This window comes from Humulus lupulus, chromosome 5 (assembly GCF_963169125.1).
Source record: "Humulus lupulus chromosome 5, drHumLupu1.1, whole genome shotgun sequence".
In the NCBI taxonomy this organism is placed as follows: domain Eukaryota; kingdom Viridiplantae; phylum Streptophyta; class Magnoliopsida; order Rosales; family Cannabaceae; genus Humulus; species Humulus lupulus.
This window is the reverse complement of record NC_084797.1, coordinates 6,220,474-6,228,388: the sequence shown is the minus strand read 5'-3', so window position 1 is coordinate 6,228,388 and position 7,915 is coordinate 6,220,474. Positions and strand designations below refer to the sequence as shown.

Below are 7,915 nucleotides of genomic sequence, written 5' to 3'. Positions count from 1 at the left end.
GTTTTTTTTGTACCCATCAAATTTTTATGATTTTTTTTTTAAAATGATCGATCAACAAATTCACATAGGTAATTAACATTATTACATGTCTTGATGGTACTATAACCAAGGGTCCTAAGAACTGATCAAAGTCGTAGATCGTAAACCAAAGACATGATGAATCATAAAAAAAATACCATAGGCAATAATTAATAATATTGAGGCACATAGTTTTTTCTTTTTTAATAATAATTATAAAAAAGGATAGGATTGTATCATTATTTAATTGTTATCGTTGATTTTTTCTAGTCTCTGTAGTACTATATAAACACACTCATAATCAAGAGAAGTACATATATAATATACAAAATGGAAGAAGTACGAAAAATAGCCTTAGCTTATTATGCCAATCTTTCAGATGGGCAAAAAGAGAAGGTTAAGTCTTTGTTCAAGGAAATGGCAGCGGATGGAGATGAGAAAGTAACCCTAAGTGAGTATGAGAACAACTTCAAGAAATTAGGGTTGTCCTGTAACATTCCAAAAAACTCAAGTCTGTTCAAGGAGATATTTCAAGAAAGAAAGACTAGTTTTTTTATGGAACTTGACAAAAATGGAGATGGGAGTCTGGATTTTGAGGAGTTCATTACTTTATTCTACCTCTTAAAGACTGGGAGGCTGCTCTTTTGTACAGGCAATGGATGCCAAGTTTTTCTTGGAGGAATTTTCTTCACTTGTCCTCAATGCTTCGACAACCCTAGAAAGACCAATTTCACTCTTTGCTTAGATTGCTTCAGCAGCAAAAACTATAGCCATAAACATCCACTCCTTGTGGATAATTATGCCTTTCTATTGTCCAAAGTACAACCAAAGGTAATATTACATACTGTGTTATTATTATTATTATTATTTTAGCTTATTAGGTCTCTAGCTACTATACTCGATCTACTATTATTTCTTTGGTTTAACGTCGACCTTGTGTGATCAGTTGCAAAATATATATTATTTCTGTACCAATTAGTTTAAAGAGGAACATATTTTAAATGATTATTGAAGGTATAAATGCATATTAATTATATAGCAATGATTTATATTTCAGAGTGCAATCGCGACAACTTTCGAAGTATTGACTTTTGGAGCTGACGTAATTAGTGTTGCTTCTTTATGTGCCATTATGTAAGATTGCTGATCTTATAATATAAGCAATTCAGCTTATATATTATAAATTTTCTGAACCATGTAAAAATATCTCTGGTCTTCATTTATCTGTTATATTATAATTAATCAATTTGTGAAGGTGTCATTGAAATTCATATATGTTCCTGTCTGTTCATTTTCTTTTCCCGAAGAGAATGGCTTTTAATGACTTTCCCGAAGAGAATGACTTAAGCAATTATCTTTATCGATTATCAGGTTTACTTTGACTCGGTAAACCTAGCTATACTAATTGATTAGTCACCAATAAATCAATCAACAAGTAGTTTCTACCTAAAAAGTCCTCAAATGTTGAGGACATGATGAAATGATCAATACATAATTTTCAATTTCCATGTGATTATCAGTTAATGTACTTTCAAAGTTCCCTTAGTACGTAAAACACGTTTCAACAACTACTTTCAAGACTTCTTACTACTCTAATAACTTATCAGCACTTAATTAAGCTGGGGCCATGTACATACTTTTGTTGTGATGAGTATGTCAAATTAAGTATTATTTTCTTTAAGAAATTAATGTCATCAAGTTGATATTTTCAATCATTTCTTAATTAATTAAGATATGAAAAAATTGTATTATGAAAATTAAGGCCAAAGACGATGAATTATATATGGGAGGATTGCAACTTCTCTCATGCTTATTTATTCTAAATTTTCTATTTAAAAAATCATCCAATGCTCATTTTTAGTAGGAAATATAATTATTTGGTATCTTGTATTTTATCGAAATACAATCTTAGTACCCTATGTTTTTAATAATGCTCATATGGTACTCTGTAGTTTGAAATTGTACATAATAGATACCCTGGACTCAAATTTGAACAATAAAATTTTATCAATATGACCAAATTGCCCTCAATTATATGCAGTTAGGCAATTAAATATGAATTTGAAACTCATATAATTGAAGACAATTTTGTCATATTGATAAAATTTAAGCCTATGATACCAAATATGTATGATTTCAAATTAAAAGATAATAAATAAGTATATCAAATATATATTTCAATAAAACAGAACCAAATGAGTATTTACATTTTTTCAGTATGAAAATATATTGTATTTTTGTATTTTGAATGAAACTTTTTCTATTGTACTATCAATTGGGACTTGTGCATAATTTTACACATGTATTTATGTTTTAATTACTAAAATATCATTATGTGTATAATAATAAATCTATAAATGCAAGGGGTGTTAAGTATGTGTTGCAAAAGAGAACAAAAAAGGAGAATATTAGTATTAGGAGAGAATAGTCTTTTAGTTCATTTTTATCTAAATAAAATAATCTTTTAGTTCATTTTTATCTAAATAAGGATACTTAGTGCTTATTATCGCATTGAAAATTATTCACGAATCATAAATATAAAAAAAATCAAATGAAAACCTACCATACGATACTCCATTTTTCTAATATAACAAATGGAAATAAATATATTATTTAGATTTTCATATTATAGCCACCTTTTTCTTTATATACTTTTATTCATCTGACAGAATTGAGAAATACATATAAAAATATGTATATATTTTAATATATACCTTTGAGTACTGACTCAAGAATTAGGTATAGCCCAATAAATTATATAATAAGAACTAATAAAATAAATTCCACCAAAATAAGTGATTCATTGGAAATAGTTGGATTATAAATATCATATGTATATAGATATATATATATAGTGTCAGATTGTCTTATATCTATCAAGTTCCATTCTTTTAGATCCAAGTTAATGTAGATAGATACTACTAGAAACCCAAACAATATGATTAATAGTGCCATAAAATAAATACAACAATTATCAATAAAAACACCACATAGATGATGGTGCCCTGTTGTTTGTATTCCCAACTTGTGCTCCATTTTTTCTTCTATTCACAATCATTGTGTTTGAATAATAATTATTCTTTACTTCATGAATAAATACAATCAACGTATTTTCCGGGCAAATGAACTCGAGGTCGAGTTCTTCGATAGATGGAGTAAATGATCTAGGAAGGAGAATAGTCAATAATATTCTATAATAATATAATTTATTAGGCTGCTAGTAATTTATTATTTCTTTTATGTTTTATTTTATTATAGTGTCATATATGTTTGTCGGCTACATAAATTTATTATGAGAGGAAATGTAATGGAAAATTGTTATATTTTATAATAAAATCTTAGGTCATAATATATATCTTGTAATTATATATGTTACATTAATGTCATAATATATTATGTGAGGTTAGTTATATGTCTATATGATTTACATAAATTAAATTTCAAAAGCAGCAACTTAACCCCTATCAATATAATGAATGATTTTTATTTATATATTTATTATGGTCAATCTAAACCCAAATATGTATTTTAAAATTAAAAAAAAAACACAATGCCTGAATTGAATCAATTAATATGTAAAAAAAAATAAGGAAACAGCCAGTTTAAAATTAATTTAGTTATAAATAATCTAGGACAAAGTCTACATACGTTAGACTTATAGTCACTGGGCCCTATTAATTCCAAAATATTAAAAGCAATATTAACCATATATCTGTGTGTTTTTCTTATCATTATTTTGGTAGAAAAGTCATGACAACTCAAATGGGCCCTATTAACTCCAAAATATTAAAAGCAATATTAACCACATATTTGTGTGTTGTTCTTATCATTATTTTGGTAGAAAAGTTATTAAAACACGAGTGTTGTTATTTAATATCTTAGAGTGTCCAACACTATATAAGATGACACTTTATAGTTGGTTAACAATACTTTATAATATTTATTAAATTCAAATATGTGAGATCCCATATTTCATTTGCACTAATAACAATATGTTACCTATTTATGGTGTTGGGCAACAATGATGTCCATTAGCATTTCTCTTAAAAAAAAAAAAAAAAACGTGTTCAAGACTATAGACTAGAAACTACGTTTCTACAACTACGTAGTTTCAAGACTTCTTCCTACTCCAACTTTTCAACACATAATTAGGCTATATATATATATACATTGCATCACTATGTTTACCCATAGACTTTTAGTACTTTTACACATAAACTCCCGAGAGAGAGAGAGAGAGAGAGAGAAATGGGAATAATATCAAACAACATCAAAAGAAGCCAGCTCCAGCCAGGAGATCACATTTACTGCTACAGAAAAGCACACATACTCCCACCACGGTACCAAATCTTATTATGATATGTGTTATGAATACAACAATGTTTCTTCAGTTCAATATATATTATTTTCTTATGATCTGATCATATATATACACCATGCATGAGTGTTACTACGTATACTTATATGCATATTATGTATGGAAAATATAATTGTAGGAATTTACATTGGAGAAGACAGAGTAATCCATTTCACAAGAACAAGAGTTAAAGAAAGCAAAAAATCAAACTTCATACTAAAAATTATTTCAAGAAAATCCTGTGAAAAGTGTGATTACAACCCACGTAGGGACAAAGGAGTAGTGAAGTCCTGTGTTGACTGCTTTCTAAAGAAACATAGGCTCTTTCGATGTGAATACAATGTCTCCATGCCTCAGTGTCTCGTCAAAAAGGCAGGTTCATGCAGCACCACATCTTCCAACACTCCTGAGAAGGTGATTCAACGCGCCACCGCAATGTATGATAAAGAAGGAAAAAAGTTTGGAGAATATCACCCTATCGAGAACAACTGTGAGTCCTTTGTTTTCTACTGCACAACTAACTATCGTAAGAGCATTCAAGGAAATTCTTTCAGAGCTCTAATTGAGACTGTTTATCAAACGGCCACCAGTGGTGAACATGATTCTATTAGAGCCATTGGTGAGTCTTTTATAACAACTTTCTTTACGAATAAAGCCAAAAGAATCAATGATGAAGGGAAGACCGGTGAGACAAGCGAGGAGGAAGATGAAGTAGAAGATGAGGATTGAATGATCGATCTGCACCAACATTGGGCCTTGTCCAAACCCAAAAGATTTAGGATTATTTCTATATATATACATCAAGAATAAATAAATTTTTTCTTTTAATTATTGAGATGTGATTTGTGATTTGAATAATATCTTAAATATTGTGTATCTTAAATAAAGTATTTCGTGAACTAAAATGTTATCATGTTATTATTTTTTTTAATAAAAGACTATAAACCATTCATTCTTTTATTTATAATATTGTTTATTATTATTTAAAAATTTTGTATGAAAATCATAAAATTTTTATAAAATAAATCATATTTTTTTAAAATTAAACTAAGTAAATATGTATTGTATGTTGCTTGTACCAGTATATTACATTCCAAGAGATATATAAAAAGGAGGACAACAACAAACTCACAGCAATGGAGCTAGGTCGAGAATTAATGAGAGAGAGAATCCATGAGAAAGGACAAAACAAAAATTTCAAAATAAAAAACAAAAAAACTTACCCTTGATCTTATTTTTACAATTTCACAATCTCATTTTTGCTAAATCATTAAAAAAATACAACAAAAAATAACAAATCTGATTTTTACATTTTCTATAATACCTATGCAATATACAAAATTCATATTAAATAATAAATTATTTTATACATTCTTTAAATATATATACTTATCAAGAGAGAGAATGAGATGTTGTGAGGAGCTGAGGTTAAAGTTTCAGATGAGAGATGTGTGGATGGAGAGGGGTGGATAGAATGTAATGATAGGATAGGTTTGAATCATTTGTTTGGTAAGAGGGAGAGATGAATGGAGAGGGAGAAATGGAGGGAGACCTTCTTCCTCTAAAGTTTAAAGATTCAATCCCTTAAAAAATAGAAAGATCCAAGAAAAAGACAAATAAAAAATACTATGCAAATGATATATATCATTTTAAAAAATAATAAATATTTATATTAAAAAGATAAAATTGTAACTTTAATAATTTATTTCCTTTCCATTTTTCCAACTTACCTCATATACCAAACAACACAAAGGAGATCAACTATCATGTCCATCCATATATCATACTTCAGAGATAGACTGAGAGAGTAGTATGATGTTGAAGTTATATTTGGATATATTATATATTGAGATTGTTGTTTGTTTATCGAGTTTTCCTGAAACTATAAATATAATGAAAGATAAGAGCTAGAAAGAAAGGATCAAAGATAAACAAGCAGAGTTTTTACGTGGTTGGGGCGTTAATGAGCCTTAGTCCACGAGTCTATTATATTATATTTTAGAGAGATTTTGAAAATAGATTTTTCTGCAAGTTTGAGCAGAGTAATTGCTTACAAGAGAAAATATAGGATCCCCGCTACAGTGCACGATTGGTCCTATTTATAGGCAGTCAGGTGCAATGGGCTTAGGCCGGACTAATCCAGGGCCAATAGGGATGTAATTATGGTTTGCTCGCTAATAGAGTCATAATACAAAGAATGTTGTTTAATAAAATATTGTAATCAGGGCCCATTGGGTCGGCTTGGTCATGGCCAAGACTTACAGCTGCCAATAGTACATAATTTCAAACTGGTCTCCGTGGCCTTCTAAGGGATCCAGGGGACAAGATCTGTCAGAGAATTGGCAGTACTTTTTCTTAGAAATAGCGTACGTTCCGCGCGTAACCTCTTCTACAGGTTAGTTGAGGAGACCAACTTCCGTGTTTCTTGGGGACATGTCAGTGTCAGGGGACATCAAACTTGCCATATCCGGACGTCTAGTCTGAGTTCCTTTACTAATGTCCCTGTTTACTTACTAGAGTCCTGGTTCATTCACTAGGACTCGAGTTCATTCTTGACAAGGTCTATTCCCAGACTAGTGAGTCTGCCACCCTATAATGGCATCAGGGAGGATATGGGTAGGTTGGGACTGGGAAGATGAGTGGGGCCTGCATCTTGGTCCTGGCTCCTTTGTTATGGTCGCGCCCACTGAATGTTGCTGGGCCCATTGACGATTGGGCCATCAGGACTTCCTTCTTCCCTGTTCATCGGGCTCAAGATGGGCCCGGATCTCTTTAAGGGGGGCCCACAGACCCATTGCGTCATGCCACGTGTCCCGAGGGGAAAACAATGATAAAATTTACCCCCCAAGTCTTCATTCGTGTTTGCATGGTGGAGACTTGCCTTACTCTCCTGAATCAAATCCAAATATCCCAATTCGTTTTCTAAAAGTCGGGTTCATTTACTTGGGGGCCACTTGAGTGATCCCTGTCCTTTCAAATTCACAATGTTTTATACACGTGTCTTTAAGTTGATGGTGTGTCTGTGCCACTTGCACCCTAAAGACCTGGAAAGAATCTTTTGATGATCCAAGTGACCGATAGGTGTCAGCGCAATTCTCGAGATGTCCTGTATGTACGAAAAAAGTCTATTGGGTACTCGAGTGGGCTGTTTAATGCTTCTGCACCATTTGAGTCCATAGGATGGGGATAGCCTTGAGAGTTTCGACATGGACCATTGGATGAGGCAGGTGCAGATCGTGGATTGAAGAATCCATATTCGACTAGGGAAATTAAATTCATTGCACCATCCAGGACTGTTGGATGGGGAAACTCTTGGGATCCCCACTGTGGACCGTTGGATAAAATAGTGGATTTTTGCCCTATAAATACCTCGACACTCTCATTTCAAACTTTACACATTTTATATATGTAGAGCAGGAAAGGGAGCTTTTTATGTCCCAATTTGCCGACGAGCTTTTCCGGCGATTAGTTCACTTCTGTGTCCATCTGTTTCTGACCAGACCTCTTTACGTTCAGCCATCACACATTTTAGTCTTGATT

General features: G+C 31.5%; 2 protein-coding genes across 2 annotated transcripts; both read left to right on the top strand.

Annotated features, from left to right (window-relative positions):
- Positions 1-230: 230 nt before the first annotated feature.
- On the top strand, positions 231-1,293 carry LOC133834301 (uncharacterized). Its single transcript, XM_062263871.1, has 2 exons — positions 231-849; positions 1,076-1,293. Exons 1-2 carry the CDS (start codon positions 349-351, stop codon positions 1,154-1,156), a joined length of 582 nt encoding a protein of 193 aa, XP_062119855.1. The 5' UTR covers positions 231-348; the 3' UTR covers positions 1,157-1,293.
- Positions 1,294-4,276: 2,983 nt separating this feature from the next.
- Positions 4,277-5,335, top strand: LOC133834300 (uncharacterized). Its single transcript, XM_062263870.1, has 2 exons — positions 4,277-4,358; positions 4,515-5,335. Exon 2 carries the CDS (start codon positions 4,724-4,726, stop codon positions 5,102-5,104), a length of 381 nt encoding a protein of 126 aa, XP_062119854.1. The 5' UTR covers positions 4,277-4,358; positions 4,515-4,723; the 3' UTR covers positions 5,105-5,335.
- The last annotated feature ends 2,580 nt before the right edge of the window (positions 5,336-7,915 follow it).